The sequence below is a fragment of the Fringilla coelebs genome (assembly GCF_963513975.1).
Source record: "Fringilla coelebs genome assembly, chromosome: 3".
Classification (NCBI taxonomy): Eukaryota; Metazoa; Chordata; class Aves; order Passeriformes; family Fringillidae; genus Fringilla; species Fringilla coelebs.
This window is the reverse complement of record NC_140030.1, coordinates 65108903-65124464: the sequence shown is the minus strand read 5'-3', so window position 1 is coordinate 65124464 and position 15562 is coordinate 65108903. Positions and strand designations below refer to the sequence as shown.

Here is a 15562-nt window from a genome sequence, read left to right as displayed (position 1 = left end):
CATCTGACCCTGTGATCATAACTAAGGCATCCAAGATGCTAGTAGCTTTCTGCAGAACACAGAGGATGGAGAAAAAAAAGATGACGGCTGGGATGCCGGGCAGATGCACCAATGTTTCCCCGTGGTTTCTGAGGTAGCCTTTTCAGGGAGGAGCGGAGCTGGGCTGTACCCAGCGGGGGCAGTTCCACGGCGTGTCTCGGAGAGCAGCGCCCGCAGCTCTGCCAGCAGGAGCTGTACGAGCAGAGCCGACAACAGAGGGCACTCACTCTGCGCCAGACCGAGTGCCCGGCTCCGGCTCGGGCACAGGGAGCAAGGCAGGACACGCTTCAGTCCTCCCAGGAGCTCTCCTGACCTCCGCACGGCTTCCAAAACCAGCACAGCCTCAATTCTGACACTGCCAGGTCTGCCAGCAGACTGTGCTATGGAGGTTAGTCAGCACTGCCGCACATTAAGCGTGGTTTCAGCTCAGTTTGAATTTCAAAGAGTCTAAGGCCAGCCCCAAAACATTTGTTAGAGCGATTACCAATGTGTCCTCTTGTGTAACACAGACAAAGAATTTCACAAACTCACTCCTGTGCTAAATTCAGTAGCTTAGGCCTAGTTAAAGTAGTTTTTATTTTCTTGCTTATAAAGACAGCTATCTTTTTACTAAAAGAAAGAATTCCCTAGTTCTTTTAGTAGTTTGTTTCAACAATGAATTATTCTCATGGTAGTCATGCCTATTAAGTCAATTTTTTGTTGTCATTATTAAATTACATTTTTATTCAACAGAGTTAAGAGACCATTAGCACATTGCTATTTTTCCTGCAAAAATACTTATCCACTGTAATGAAGTCACCCACTGCTTTCCTTTTTGCTAAAATAAATAGGCACCCTAATGTTCTCAACAGAGGCTCTTTTTCTCTGCCACAAGTCACCCCAGTGGTTTCCCTGCGTTCAATCTCTGATTTCAGAGAGAGAATGTTATAAAATGTGTTATAAAATGCCAACATCAAAACGGGGACAGAGGGCTGTCTGTATTCATCACATAGCACTGACTCTCTCAGTTGATTATGGATGTCTCTAGAGCTTCAAGACACCAGAATTTCATGTGATAGGACACGGGCTTAGGCATTCTTTTCTGCTCCCTGCCACCTCAAAGAAGGCTTTAACACCTTAAGAGCTGCATTGCACCCAATAGCCCAGTACTCCCTCTCCAACTCTGTGTGTGTTCAGATAAAACTCCAGGTGAGAACACAGTGTTAACAGTAACTTCATTAATTAACTTCATTAATCCCTAGAAAAGGAATGAATAATTTACTTCAGTGAAGTGCCAGACTAGAAGCCCATAATTTTGCATGTTAAGAGAAAAAAAAAGTACAAATACCTCTAGAGAGTCTCCATCACATTCCCCTTCCTCGGTAGTCTTCCCCATTTCTTCAGTGATACTGTTCACCATGTCAAAAAATCTGTACCAAAAATAAAAAGGAGAGGAAGAAACCAAACACACACTTGAGACAGTATAGGAACAAAGTAATGAAGGGACCAAGAGAGGAATTAAGTACAGTAATTATTATTTTATGACTACATATTATGTAATAACAATGTATATATAAGTATAATTTATACAGCCAGTATAAATTCAGTATTCAAGTTTGCTGGTCAGAAGAAAAAATTTGTTTACATGGTTATTTAGCCATCAAAACCTGAAGTTTTTCTACTTCTTTTACACGTGCAAAAAAATCCATGATATCTGAAATTATTAGTGGAATTAGTATTACAAAATCCTCAGCTTGGTTGAAATGCTCATCCTATGCCAGCATTTCTTTATGTCCACTGAAAGCACTGAAGCATCATGAGAAGTGCCAGGAAGTTTTGCTACATTTGGAAGAACTTTTGTAGTGTAGGAATGCTAGCTTCATGTTTTTCCTTGAATGGAAAGGATGTCTATTTCATAACCTTTCATTTAAAAAAATACAATTATAAATTCAACCCTTTTGAAAGAAGGCAAGTATAAAAAACATGTAATGCTAAGGTATTGCTTACTCATCTCTTCAGAAGAGCTCAGATGTGAAGAGGAATGAACATGGTAAAAGAACCTATATGAATTGGAATGGATGAAAGAGCAAGCTAGAGGTTGGGCTTTGAGATGGATCCAGCCATTAACAGAGAGTGCTGCAGTGCTTTTAGGCAAATTTTTGGCCATTTTAGCACAAAAAGATGTGAAATTTCCTTTGGGAATGATTCCAGGATCAATTGAACCCCACAGCCTCAAGCTCATGGAGCAGAAACACAGCTTAGAGAAACTGAGGCACCCCTAATTTTGTTCAACAAAACTTTGCCAAATTTCCTGCGGGAACACAAGTACAATCTTACTTATGTAAACATATGCTAATATAAAGGAAATCAAGTGTGCTGGTTTTTAATTGTAAGTAAAACTGTATTTACAGTTACAGAGAAATCATGACCAGTCTTTGTTACTCCAAATGTTCCCACTTCAGTAAGTCCTTCTAAAGTTTAGGATGCTTTGTTGAACTGGGAGCAAACACTTTTAGTAAGCCATAATATGATAAGTATTACAAAACTAATCCCAGAAAGGTGTGTGTAAAAACTAATTAGATTTATAATTGTATTTGTTTCTAATGCTTCCCTGAGCTTGTTCTTTGACCCTTCATACATCAGATCTCCAGTGTATTAAGGTACACCGTGTGCTGTGCATTACGCTTTCACACAAAAGACACTGATCACTGAGGACGCTCAGATCACCTTTCACCATAGTTCTGAAACAGACAGTCCCTGTTGTGCATGCAGGGATCTATACCATCACAGGCCATGGCTTTTTGAAATAACACTCTCACCCACCTTCTACAATGAAGTTCTGTGCAGAAATAGATTTGAAAGTCATCCGAGTTGTGCAGCACGTACAAGAAACAGCACCGTTCTTCAAACTTTGAAATGCTGAAAGAACGGCCAAGAAAGTTATTGAAAAATGCATTTAGACCATTTAGACTTCTACCAGCTTTGTCAAACCATACAGATCAACCCATTTAACATGGGAAAGCACCAGATTAAATCTGAGAATCCATAGCTTTTCCTTATTGTAAAATCACTCCTTTGTATCCTCCAAAGTTCACATTCTGATGTTTGCTATCATTCAGCTTGCCCCACTAGTCTACTGCCCAACAAATAGTAGGAGCAAAGACATTCATAGGAATATTTCCATTGACCTGACATTTTTGTCTTCAGTACATTTAGGTAAGGCCCTTAATTTTAACTCCTGCAACCAGAATGAAACATCCTTTCAGAGTCATATTAGAAAGTTAGACTTTGAACTGAAATAATGAGTTCTTCGTGCTTTAGACATCAGCCAGAGATCAATCTTGAACACAAAATTTTCTACTCAGCTCCTTGTTAATTGGTACCTTGATAGTAAGTTAGAAAAGTGTTTTTAAATTAAGTCAGCATCTAAATATGAGGTGAATTACTTTATTATGCTTGCCTGCTCACATCTTCCTTCAGTTTTGGTTTTATCTGCTATAACTGCAGAGCAAAGATAAAAGAGGAGGCATGTATGCCATTTTCTTATGGATGCATGACTGTCTCAGTGCAAAAACAGAAGAGGTGCAAACTCTTGTACAGTTGCCAGTTTTCCACCCCAAGTAGGCGGCAGTTCGTGCAAAGATATTCATTCACCAGAACTGTTTTATATGCATGTCATTACTCTGCTCCTTATAGAAAATATTAAATGTAATTTGAAATAGCTCTTTCTGTAACTTTGTTACATATTGAGTGCCAGCTGTCAAGCTGATGAAGTATAATTGATTCTCACTATATTGGAAAAGAATGGAGGGAAATGGATGGCTAGAGGTGTTACAAGGGAAAATATTGCACTATTTGAGAAACGAGGACTAAGTCTCCTTATTAAGCTTATTAATATACTGGAAAAATCCATAGTCCTAGTGAAATCAATCTATTTTTGATGGATCAAGACAGCCATTGTGTTACTACTTAATTTGTAGCACAATAAAGTAGAATTACATATTATGTTGTGCCAAAGGATTGATGATTTGATTAATGTAACAGGATGGGGTTTTTTAAGTATCAGGAAATACTTTTTATTTTGAGCTTTAATAGGTGTTTAAGATCACCTGATCCTTGCTCTCCTTTATGGTTGCTCTATTGTAAAACCATGTACGTTTTGATGAACAAATGACTCTTCAGACAAGCTGGGGGGTCTGCCTTTCATAAATCTACTTATGAAAAGTGTGAGCTTCATTATAAGCATGTTTGTCTCTGGGTGTGGTGACTCATTTATTTTTACATTAGGAAAATTCAAAAATGCTAACTAGTGTACACATTTAGGAAGATAGTCACCATCCTGAGCTTATAAACTAACTTTAAATTCGAGCTTTTCAAGCATATAAGTAAACTCTCTAGAATTGGAGTAATTGATATTAATAGAATTACTCATTCAATTTCCATGTGCATTGAAACATTTTACTGACTAAATTCTTAGCTGAAACCTGACGTGCCCAGAAACCACTGACAAACACAGCAGTGAATAAAAGGGTAAGAATGTGGAGTGTACACATAGGCCAGGGAAATTCATAAATATTTAAGACCTTTAAGTGAGGGTTTACATTGCTTATATGTTGCTTTCCTCCCTGGGGGAAAAAAAAAGAAAACAAAAGTAAACTAGAAAAAGACTAAAAATCACCTGAATTATAAAAAGACACAGGAAAATTTGCTCAGGAAATGCCTCACTCTGACAGTGCCCAAGCAGACGTAGTACCCACTGACATCTGTGACAGCAGAACTGGGGCTGAATTCACTAAACTCCACAAACAAACAGAGAAGCAAGGGCAGCATGGCCTTGAGCCCAGCTCATGTGCATCCAGAACTCCCCTTAGTGGATAAGAAATACTGCAAATGCTGTAAGTTCTGATTACAAGTACTTCCAGATGAAGCAGCAGATTCAACAGGTGAACACTGGCAGGAATCACAGAAAAAGAGCTATGTGGAACTTCAGTGTGTTTTTTAGAAGTCTGGCAGTACAGGCACCTCTTGTTGTAATTAAGTAATTTGATGAGATTCAAAGCTCCCAGACCTTGGGATAGAAGAGAAACATCCTTGTCTCAAGCTTGTCTAAGTTCTTGAGCTACAAAAGAAACCGGATGCAGACCTCTGAAGCTCTCTCCCCCAGAAACAACATGAGTAGTGGTTTTTTCAAAATCCAGGACTTCTCCTGAACAGTGAGTAAAAGCCAGCTTGTAGTCGAGCAAACTTCAGTCAGCCATTTTGTTTTCCATTGGAAAAATAAATTTCCTACCTTCTTGCTCATATGCTGTCAGCTCTGCAAAAGAGTAGGAACTTTGCTTGATAACCTAAGATGCAAAGTACCTCGAGGAAACGGCCATGTTCCAAAAAATCTGATAAATCCTTTAAAAAATAACAGCAGTTTTGGGGCTGATTCAATAAGAAACACTTGTATTTAAGAGGTCACGAGGGCATTTGGCAGAAGCAGAGGTATTTACATTAGCACACGAATGGCTAATCGATGAGTTTCTTACGCTATGACTTCCCACATAGAGAGTGTGATTTAGCACTGCTCTGCTCAGGGAGTTCTACATACTTTCCAAGTTGTTTTGCAGCTCTTGAGCTGAACCCTATTACTTGTAAAACAAAATGCTGATGACGCTGGCTGTTACACAGCAGGCAGAAGAAGTGACCCTCTGTCACTGCAGTGAAGTATTTACCAAAAACCATTTCAAAGCCTGGTGTCTCTTCAGACCTGCTGTCTCCTTATGGAGTACCATAAATATTTATGGAGGTCTTTGTCATAAGAGCCTCCAAGATCGTGTACAAAGACCTGCTTTGTACATTAAGGCTGCATTTCTAAAGCTGACTCTTACTAGTCTAGAAGGGCTGAGAATCCTTATAAAGCTGGGAACTGCCCCTTCCTAGACCGCTTTAAGTCTAGGAGCCTCAAAGTGGCCAAAAATAGTATTGATACAAAAATAGATTAGAAGCAGGCCTAGTTCTGCAGGCTCACCCTCCAAACAATACTTGCCTTCATAAAAGTAGGAAAAAAAATCCCTGTAGAACACTGAAAAATTAAGTGATCAGAAATTTGCATATATTTAAAAGAAGAAGAAAAAACCTCATTCAGCTTCATGCTTGCATAAGATAAATATTTCCCCCTGCAGCTCCTCATGGAGGGAGCCAGAGAGTTCTCTAAGAATTCACAGTGACTCTTGGCTCACCGTAGAGTCATCTGAGTTGTTTTGGACATCTGTTCAGATGAACAGATTGGAAAATCAATTGAAAAATTAAATTTTAATTCACAGTTTAAATAACCAAAGCAGGAGGTTGCACTAGAAACTGTACTGACCACATCATGGCTTAATAAGGGGAAGGAAGAACCAAAATGACAGTAAATAATTAAATAAATAAATTCTTTCTTTCCCTCTTTTTTTTTTTTTTAGAAGCACACAAAAACATACTGTAGCCAAAACCCAAACCAGACTGAACTAAGCAAATTGTTGCAATTTTTGCCTAAAATAAGCTGAATCCCACAGGATTGAATTTTTGTGCCTATTGATAGTTTGGTGTTTTTAAGTTACTTTTTGGAAGGAAAAAGAATCATCCATCTGTGCAAAAAACGTCCTGCAGACATAGCAACAACTCTGTGTATGGAACAGTTATTATTAGAACAGAGCAATGACTATTTTAAAAATGTAAGTTTTCTGGACCTTCTTTATCTAATTACACAAAAGGAAAGTGGAAAGTTGCAGGATGACAAATATAGAAAAATCCTACGGAAAAGAAAAAAAGAGACTAAGGTGAAGAATAGATTGCAAGGGGTTACAGCAGTGATAAAATATCACTGTCACTCCAAGGTCCACAGCAGCAGCATAATACAAAATTCATTCAATTACTCCTTTTATTTCAAAACAAAAAAGGAAAACAACTTACCTTACCCCCCTAATAGAAGCAGCACAGAAGTTCCACTCATGGATACCTTTCTGTAACACACAGTAAAAAATAAATAAACAAACAAAATATTCCTCCTTTATATGAAGAGCCAGTAGGAATATCTTGTAGAATGAAACTCAAGAGATGGAAGGGGAAACAGTCAAATGACAACAGTCTATTTATTTATTATCTGTTAACACCTATTTTTCAAGGCATTTTTTTCACCTGTAACAGAACTTCGACATAGACGGAATTTGGGTTATTTCTTCACAGTTTATTCTGCAAACACAATTTACAACTTTAAAAAACATTCAAAAGAGGAGAGCAGAAGAGATGCCAGTACACTCTTGTTGAGTTACTGAACCTGGGATCACATGTGATACTCAGGAAAGGAGGGGGAAAAATATTCCACTTCTGAGAATAATGAGAGCTTGGTCTGCACACTCAATACCCTTGTGTAGGGGGAGGGCAGGTGGAGAGAGCTACAAGTAGAAAGCCTAATGCAGGAGAGCAAAGCAGAAAATTCTTGACAAGTAGAAAGAATTGTTCAAATATGAAGGCAAAGTGTCCAAGGAAACAGAACGGAGACTATTTCACTGGGAATCCAGAAGAGAGCGATAAAAATGAACCAAAACCCCTAAGAGCTGCTGCAGTGAAAACATGGCTGGGAGAAAGAAGCCACCTTATGAGAACACAGAGGGCCAGGCCTCATTTATTTTCAGATCTTTTAAACTTACAGCTGTCACATTCAGCAGAACTGTATTCTACAGTTCTCTGTAGACAGTTATATTGCTCTATGTTTATATTCTATTAAAACTTTACTGTAGCAAACAGAAGCCTTTTGTATCTTCTAAAGAAAACATTCTCCTTTCAGGAAATGGTGGAATTACACCACTTCACAGCCCTGGCAATATTGGGATCCCATCACAATGAGCCCCATATTTGAAGAACCTTTCCTTTCTGTAGTTGAATTTCACTTGTCATTTTAGTGATCTGAGCAAGGGCATACTGTGAAACAGAAACATAATCAAATGTATTCCAAAAGAAGACTCAAAAATGTGTAGCTTATAAAATGAATAGTGAAATATTCAGAAGTCACAACAGATACACTACTGAAATAGTTGCACAATGGGCAGAAAATGACAGTGGAAATTACTCTCCCAGATATAACAGCTTCCTATGATGATTTCTACATCAATTTTTTCCTCCTCTGTAATTCTTTCCTTCCTGCTCAAATCACGTTAAATGTTGTGATGCTAATATGAAATGCCTAACACAATGGACCAAAAATGCAAGCAAACATCTTTCTTGATGCACAAGTTCCATAACTATTATAAGTGTAAAGTACAAAGCAGTAGCTTCCATCTCTTCAATGTTAAATGGGGTAAGGGTTTCTTTCAAGGGGTAAAGGAACAGAAGAGTAGCCCAATATTAGGAAATTTGCATCTTAAAGTGGAAGTACTAACTGATGCTAGTTATGGCAAGTTTGTGAAATGTTGCCTGGTTCTCTCACATGAAGGAAGATCAACTCAATCCCTATGCTAATGAGAGGGGTTTCTGCATATCCTTTTACAACTCCCTTCATATATAAAATCTGCTAGTTTCCAATTTTCTGTGCTTATAAACTCTCTTCAGACCTTAGCTATTGGTGTTTGTCCAAGTCCCACTATTGAGAATAATCTAAAATCTAAATAAGTGAAAATATACATCCTGAGTGGCAGAAATGCTCAAGAAACATTACAAGAAGTATTGGTTTTTTTACCTGTCATCTATGTGCAATTAATCTCTTAAATCTTAATTATCACACAAAGTTCTCAAGCAATGAAATAACATAAAAGTTATGTCCCTTCATGATCTTGCCAAGGTTTGAATACATTGGAGTAAATATATGAGGCATGCTATCCAAATTCAGCATCTGTTCTTTGGTTAGGCAAAAAAATCATCAACTACCCAAAACAAAACTCAAAATGGATTCAGAAGCCAAAGCAAAACAGAGACAGGCTGTTCTATTTCAAACTTGCAAACAGCACTGCTGCATTCCTCTAACCCCATGCGGGCAGGGCTGCTAAAATTAGGGAATTGCAAGGCAAAGGTAATGTGCCTTCTACAAAATAAAATGCTGTCTGATTTTTCTTGGCAGTTGTTTATCTAAACACATATATATTAAAATACATCGCTAAAAAGCAATAGAAAAGAAAGAGGCTACATTATTTATCCTGGTATTGACTGTCATTTGTCTATTTAATACAAAAGTGCTAGCTGCAGACTCCACTGAGTTTCAGTTTGGATGTGAAATGGAAATTCAGCTTCTTTGTGCATGAAAGGAAGTTCATACACTTTGTAACTCACAGATCTTATTCTTGGAGCACTGACTAAACTCTGGAAAACAAGTAGAACCATTAATTTATGTGCCAAAATGAACTGAAATCTGCAGCAGGAATTGCTAAAGCTCTGACAGACCTATGGTTGGTAAATTGAACTTGGACAGATAAAGATATTTCCAAGTCCAGCTGTTTAACACGCCCTTGCATGTTAGAGAGGTGGTGCTTGCTTTTTAATCAACCCCAAAAATGCTTGTTTTCAGGCTACTAAGGACCAAAGTATGAGTCTTCCTCTGTGCAGTAGACTGACAGATAATACATCCTTTTCCTTCACAAAATCTCTTAGCAAAGACAAATATTATACTGGTTTTATTCAGCTGAAAAGGAAGCTGGTGTCTCCAAATTCTTCTAGTCCCTTAACTCCCTGTGAGGTTTCTGATGGATTCTAAGGACGCAGAAAAATTGCAACAGACCATAATTGTACAGCTGAAGGTGTAACTATCAAATTGCCCATTGCATTCTTTCAATGGGTAAGATGGCTCACAGGGCACAGAGTTCAATCAGACTCCTGACTACTCAATAAGCTCACCACAGTAAGGATTCTGGCCAGAGCAAAAGTACAAGGAGTTCACTTAATGTCTAATGCCAATGATTAAGACTAGGCTAGAAAAAAGGAAAATTCTGTTCTGCAGAAAATACACATATCTCACGTCAGGAAGGAGAAGAGGAAAACAGAAAGAAATGTTTAACATGCTACCTATCTTCTGAACACCAAACAGGCATAGACTAATACATTCAAATCCTTCCCCCAGACAGAGGACAACTGGGCAGTCAAATGACACAGCTATGAAAAAATGGCTTTGCTGAATGTATCAAGCAAAATATCCCAGTAGCTAAATGATAAATGAATGCATATTTTGGTATATAAGTGCACATGCTCAAGGAAGGTTAACTCTAAGTAGAACATGGGAAGTCATGGCAATGACATGCCATGTGTAGCCAGTGCACCAAGCCTATTTGTTTTGCCTAAAAAGAAACCTACACCAAATCTCCACACTAAGAGATATTAGGATTCTCCTAAAAAATACTGTCAGGTAAACCTCAGAGAGAGAAAGGAAATAACTTAATATAAACACTTTGTTGGCACAAGAACAAATGTGTATGAAATGTCAACAAATTCAGACTGAAAACTACAAGACTTAAGGTCTTTTTCACATTGCCAGCAATATTCCACTCTTTGTTCTTCTACAGTTGCAGTGGAGTTATCAAACCACTTTCCAGCATGACTGATGAACTGTGAAACCTATACTAATATTCAGAAAGAGCTTGATCACTTTGTGGGAAACACTATATGGGGAGAGTATCTGCAACAGAAGTGAACAGACCTCAACAGTCCAGAAAATTCCTTCTAGTCCTATGTTCCTTCTTACACTACAGTTAAGCCACTTAACAGAATGAAAAGTATTGTTTGGAGGTGAACCAAATATACACACAGAAAAGTCCACAAAAGAAAAAAAAATAAAGACACGTTCAAGTAGTCTAAATAGAACAAATTCTGAATACAGAAATACTTTCCAAACAGATATTTTAGGATAGCAAGGTTAATCCGTAGTTCTGACAAATAATTATTTACTGTATGGTAAATTTTTATTTTGCCCAAGAACTGCATACATTTATTTTTTAAATTATTCTCAGAGGCTGAGCCTACTTCAAAAAACATCAGTCAGTATAAACCACAAATAAATAGAAATTTATTGGTTTAGGCAAACATTTCAGTTTGTTCTCTAAATATGCTTTTTCAGCTGCCATTTAAATTTTCTCATGAACTCACAACAAAAAATCTAAGCAGTAGAGTGTCACTGTATTTTGTGTTGAAAAACGTTTCTCCTTTTACAGACTACTAGCAGGAAAGCTGAAGATTGGACTTGCTAGTGTAAGGTTAACAATTGGACCTGGTGATATTGAAGGTCTTTTCCAACCTAAATGATTCTATGGTTACCTGAAAAACAGGTCTTCATTGTCCTATCCTGCAGGCAAACAAAATGCTGCCATGGAAGAATGAACAGCATCCCATGTTCTGCCTCCAGCTGACCAAGTCTCCATTCACTCTTCATATACTCCTTTATTTTCCCTTGCTGACTTCCTTCTCTCATGTTCTATGACATCCTCCCTGTCATCCCTCTTACCAACATTTTGATTCCTAAACATCCCAGAATGTAATAACCATTCTAGGTTTTCCTCTCCACTTCCATCTCTGGATTTTCTAAGCTCCTTTCCAAATATGTCTGGCCATGTCACACCTTGATGTACAGACTTCTCAGAATTTTCAGTTTCTAGAGCATCCATCTATTCTTCAGCCAAATACTTCATTGACATTTGATTGATTCTGCTCCCATTTTAACACACCAGTCTCTATTACTTTCATATTAAAGGAGTATATATCACAGCTGACACGTAAAACTGCAAGGACAGGAACAAGACAGTTCTGTAAGTATAAGTAATTTTATGCTACATTATTGGTACAATGGCATTAAATTGTAAATTACATATGAAATCTTAAGCAACAGATTTGCTGTTTATTATACAATGGCTTAAAACAACCTGAAGGAAAATGCATTTTGAAAAATAATGGGAAACAAAAAATCCATTGAAAATCAGGACAATCTTAAGCACAGCTGAATATCTCACCATTTTCCCGTGTGTTACTAAAACACTTTTCTACTTTCCAGAATCATAATTAGATGTAACTGGTCACATACTTCATGCCTTATGTACCATGCATACTTTTAAATTGTGAAAAAAGTTACAACTACAAACATACCTTGTCATCAGGGAGCACATGCCAGATGGACACTGTCTTCTCCTCGGCTTCACTGTTGATGGAGAGATATGAGGGCTGATAGATTTTTGTTGGTTCTAATATTAAAACCTTGCAGAAAAAAAAATTTCAATAGTTACTACAAAACTGGTAGGACTTAGAAAGGTATTGAAAGCTGTTAAAACTATTTCTTTGGTCCTACCATAGCAGGAAAAACAGGGAAATAATGAAATGCAAAATTTTAGGTACTGGGCTAGTTTAGTGGCTGCCAGTAATTTAAGATAAAAAAAGAAAAAAGCCAAATTTAATTTTTTTACATAAGGCTGTTATGTTTCAATTGGTAGCATGTATCAATTTTGCAAATTATATTTTTTTGAAAAATGTCAGGTTTTGAAATCTTTCTGTCACAATTCAATCTTCTACAATGCCACTCTAGAATGTCTATCTCCCCTGTGGAGAAGGTTCATGGTACACCTTTATCATCTTTTGGTAGAAGCATATTTGGGTGAAGCAGAGAAACAGATTAACCTAGAGCTAAACTGAAAAGCTTTTGATTTAGGCCACCATGAACTGTAGCCACTAGATCAATGATTTTCTCAAAAGTAACAAGTACCACTGCAAGAGGCTGACAGCTGAAGTGTATAGAAAATGTTGTGGAATAAGAGAACAAAAACTAGAAGCATCATTTAAAAGAGATGAGATGCAGCAATGATTGACTAGGACAAGTTGGTCAACATCTATTTAAAAAGTACATAAACATCAAAGTAGAAAGTCTTGGAGAGACCCATGGCTTAGAGTGAAATCTAAGCCATTGTCTTCTCCTTCAGAGTTGGTAAGCACAGAGATACACTGGAAGCAGTGCAGGGCTAAATTCTGAAAAGTACCTACACATTTAACTCTGTAAATGACAAGCAGTGGGAATTAAAACGTGTTCCTTGGCATCTCCAGACACAACTGAGTCAAATCCTACAATTTGTAAAATCTGATTTAAGCCATTTCACAAACTGTGGTCTTTATCCTTTAACAAGTTGTCATTTCTTGCACTGTCATTTCTTTCTCTAAAGGCCAAAGTGATGACACTGATGCTAGTAGATAAGAGAATTAATAACAGCTAAGCTAGTGCCCATGGACAGTGGAGTTCTTAAGCTCAAACTCTCAGAATACACAGAACAATGCACAATAAGGAAACACGGAAAAAAGCTTCTTTTAGAATAAATTACTTGTGTTCTGGGAGAAGGGAAGGAAAAGAAAGTAGCTAATTTTCATTTTGTTGACTTGTTGAACTGCATGATTTTCATTCTGAACAGGCATAAATAGAATTTTTGTATTGTGAGAAATCCCATAGCTCTGTCTGCAACACCAGTGTAGTCAGCTCACAAAACCACAGAACAGATTGAGTTGGTAGGGACCCAGAAGGATCACTGAGTCTATACAGGGATGACCTTGGCCTTGTCAGCTCCATGCTCCAACCAACTCCTGTACAACACCATCAAACCAGATGGATACTGGGTTTATCTCTTGGCTCATGCTATCACAGTGATCAACTTTGGTTGGATTCTTTATATTAATAAAAATTCAAACAATTTTATTTGGACAGTTTTATAAGTCAGAGCCTACAGTAAGTATGTAATTGAACTATTCCAGCATCTAAAATCTAAAAGGATTATGCCTTGTCTTGTACAAAACCCAGAAGATTCAAAATATCTATTGTTTCCCAGCAGAACTTTCTACTTGTTCTCATCAGAAAAGGAAAACCAGGCTCTTTAGACAGTCTCATGTTGTTTTTACTTTACTGCCTCAAGCTCTTGCTGCTCAACATTGAAGTCCTCCTAACAGTTTAGTAGTGCCTCTACACATGGAAAGTAAATGAACTGTACAAAAAAACCTGTATCCACTTTAACTATCTGAGAGGCAATAGCAATTGCTCTTTAAGACAAAAAGCTGGTTTTACTGATGGTTAGCCAAAAGGAATACCCAAGACATTATTTCCTGGACACAGAGAGTTAATATGTGCAGAAAACATAGACTTATTTACAGTATACTTTCAGGACATGGTACAGCACTGGGGCATCTAATAAAAATTCTCAGCAAATTTTTTTTTAGAAGAAATCAGAAATAAACACATATATATACACAAACTTATAATGCAATGTTGTTGAAATGCATTTTCTAGTAGCTGGAACAATAGATTTCTGACTGTTTAGGCTGTTTTTTAACCTCTGAAAGGGCACAGTCTTAATTGGCAGTAGAGTATACAAAACCTGTTGAGCTAGAAAAAGACTGAAATTAATTAAATATCTTTTATTTTGCAAAACACCGTATAGTTAATATATAATCACCTGGAGTACGCTGTAAATGTTTGCTTTAGAAGTATACCCATTGGTAGCAAACAATAAATAGCAAAATTCTATCTTGACTTTTTTCCTCATTACTTTTGTATGAAACACATTGTGCAATCCTGTCGTACCCACGTGCATCCAATTAAAATCAATCGAAGATTCAGACCAAATACATTTCTCCTGGACAAGCAGTTAGTCTGGCCACCTAAAAAGCAGTGCTTTGTGCACATATCCTTTACATCACAACTTGTTTTAAAAGAGCCCATCCACAAAAACACTTCCAAAAAAAGTCTCAAAGACCCAACAAAGCAGCCACTTACTGGAAATCGAACTACAGTCACATCTGTCTTCGTGGCTTCAACAAGGAAATCCATCCAGAAGTCCACAAGTTCCTGTTTGGCTGTATGTTGCTCTGGGGTCAGTTTCTTAAAATGCTGGTATATCAAAATAGTCTCTACAATAGACTTCAGGTACCTGTGACCATCCAAACATACACAGATAGTAAATTCAGTATGGTTTGTAAGCAGGAATGTCTCTATCTTTAAACACACCATTGCAACACCAAGGTTGGCAGTAACATTTGGCTTCTCTAGGATTGCTTTTCGTAATAGCAATTCCCAACTACAATTGGAAACACAGCTGCTAAATGAGGCAACTGAAATATAAAAGAGTCCTGGAACACTCCTTCCTGCCCATATACCTGATATCATATATGGTCTTCTATCCTCAACCATGAAAAATTCATGAAAGAGCTACATCCTCTGCCTCAGGACCAAGCTGAGCCTATGCCCAACTTGTTTCAGTAGTGACTTATCTCAAATAAAAATTTAGGTGAAAAGTCCACTAGTTTAAGTGTTCTATCTCCTATATTGTGTCTGCATAGGCAATTATTTAACACATTTCCAAAACATGACGCTTCTGGAACTGATTATCCTGCAAAGATGGTAACAGCTATGTTAAGCACTCTTTTGGCATTGCTAGGGAAGGACAACTGGTGTGCTGAATGTTTCCCCTAAATACAGTTTATCCCTCTCTCTGTTGTTCTATTTTCTGGGGCTGATTTATGGGGCTTCTTGGTACCATTGTTTTCTCTTGGCATTTTTGAAAAAAAGGTTGTAAACATAATCTCA

General features: G+C 37.5%; 1 protein-coding gene across 1 annotated transcript in view; it reads right to left on the bottom strand.

The window, feature by feature from the left end:
* MAP3K5 (mitogen-activated protein kinase kinase kinase 5) overlaps nucleotides 1-15562 on the bottom strand; it is a 98496-nt gene that overhangs the window by 25418 nt on the left and 57516 nt on the right. Inside the window, exons 10-14 of the mRNA XM_084202077.1 lie at nucleotides 14753-14906; nucleotides 12097-12204; nucleotides 6955-7004; nucleotides 2842-2937; nucleotides 1367-1448 (exon numbers count right to left, since the gene is read on the bottom strand). Of these exons, the coding sequence (XP_084058203.1) occupies nucleotides 1367-1448; nucleotides 2842-2937; nucleotides 6955-7004; nucleotides 12097-12204; nucleotides 14753-14906 (490 nt within the window). The remainder of the gene's footprint in view (nucleotides 1-1366; nucleotides 1449-2841; nucleotides 2938-6954; nucleotides 7005-12096; nucleotides 12205-14752; nucleotides 14907-15562) is intronic.